This window comes from Penaeus monodon, chromosome 29 (genome assembly GCF_015228065.2).
Source record: "Penaeus monodon isolate SGIC_2016 chromosome 29, NSTDA_Pmon_1, whole genome shotgun sequence".
In the NCBI taxonomy this organism is placed as follows: Eukaryota; Metazoa; Arthropoda; class Malacostraca; order Decapoda; family Penaeidae; genus Penaeus; species Penaeus monodon.
Window position 1 is genome coordinate 29462355 of NC_051414.1, and position 846 is coordinate 29463200.

Sequence of the window (846 nt, forward strand, 5' to 3'; positions counted from 1 at the left end):
ACATGTTCATGAAGGCCACTCCTTTGCCGAAGCTAGGCCTCATTCACTGAAAAGCAGACTTCTTACCTGGCTTGTGTTCTTGTAGACACACTGAATGGATTCCCTCATCCGTGTGCAGTACTCATCCGCGGCCTGGGCTCTCGCCACCGCAGTCCATGTCAGCCACACCACCACGAACTCCTTCACCCATCGCCCATCCATCGTGCCTCCAGCAGATCTCTTCTTTCCCTTGTTATTCTTCCAAGTCAAACGAGTGTTTAGCTCCTCTTCCTTGTTCTCTTCCCTTCCTCTCACTCCCTCTTCCGCCGGCAGAACACTCAGCCACCCTCAAGGAGCTCGGAGCACAATGTCGCGTGCCATTATCAGAGCGAGTCTGTCTTTTGGGAACTGGAGGACACTAAAGCTCGTGGCTAACTGACGATCTGTGTGACTCAGACACTAAACAAATGCGCGTTTCCTGTTTAGTGCTATAGTTGATTTCATTGGAAGCGTGATTCGAAAATTCCTTAGACAAAAAGGACGAAACAAAGCACAAAAGTAAGAAAACAAATCAGTGCTTCTGACTAAGGATTGATTCTGGTTGTTCGATTGAAATTCGGCAGAGAAAAGCCTGGAACACTAATGAACAAACAAATGAATGGTATCAAGTCATACGTTCTTTCACGGCGAGACATCGTATCGTATCTTGACGTCCTTAGCCATGGCGTCACGTCCTCGCTGACTCAGTATCCTCTTGATGAGATAACAGCCCGAGAGTCCGCTGGAATGGGTCTTCTCCGCGGATAGCTCTCGCAGGGGACGCTTCCGGTTTCATTTGGTTTTCCTTCTGGAGATCGCCCCCCCCCT

The 846-nt window shown here is 49.4% G+C and overlaps 1 protein-coding gene across 1 annotated transcript in view; it reads right to left on the reverse strand.

Moving 5' to 3' along the window:
• Positions 1 to 434, reverse strand: part of LOC119592120 — a 2713-nt gene extending 2279 nt beyond the window's left edge. The window contains exon 1 of the mRNA XM_037940942.1: positions 67 to 434. Coding sequence (XP_037796870.1) covers positions 67 to 201 — 135 coding nt within the window. The 5' untranslated portion in view covers positions 202 to 434. The remainder of the gene's footprint in view (positions 1 to 66) is intronic.
• Positions 435 to 846: the final 412 nt, after the last annotated feature.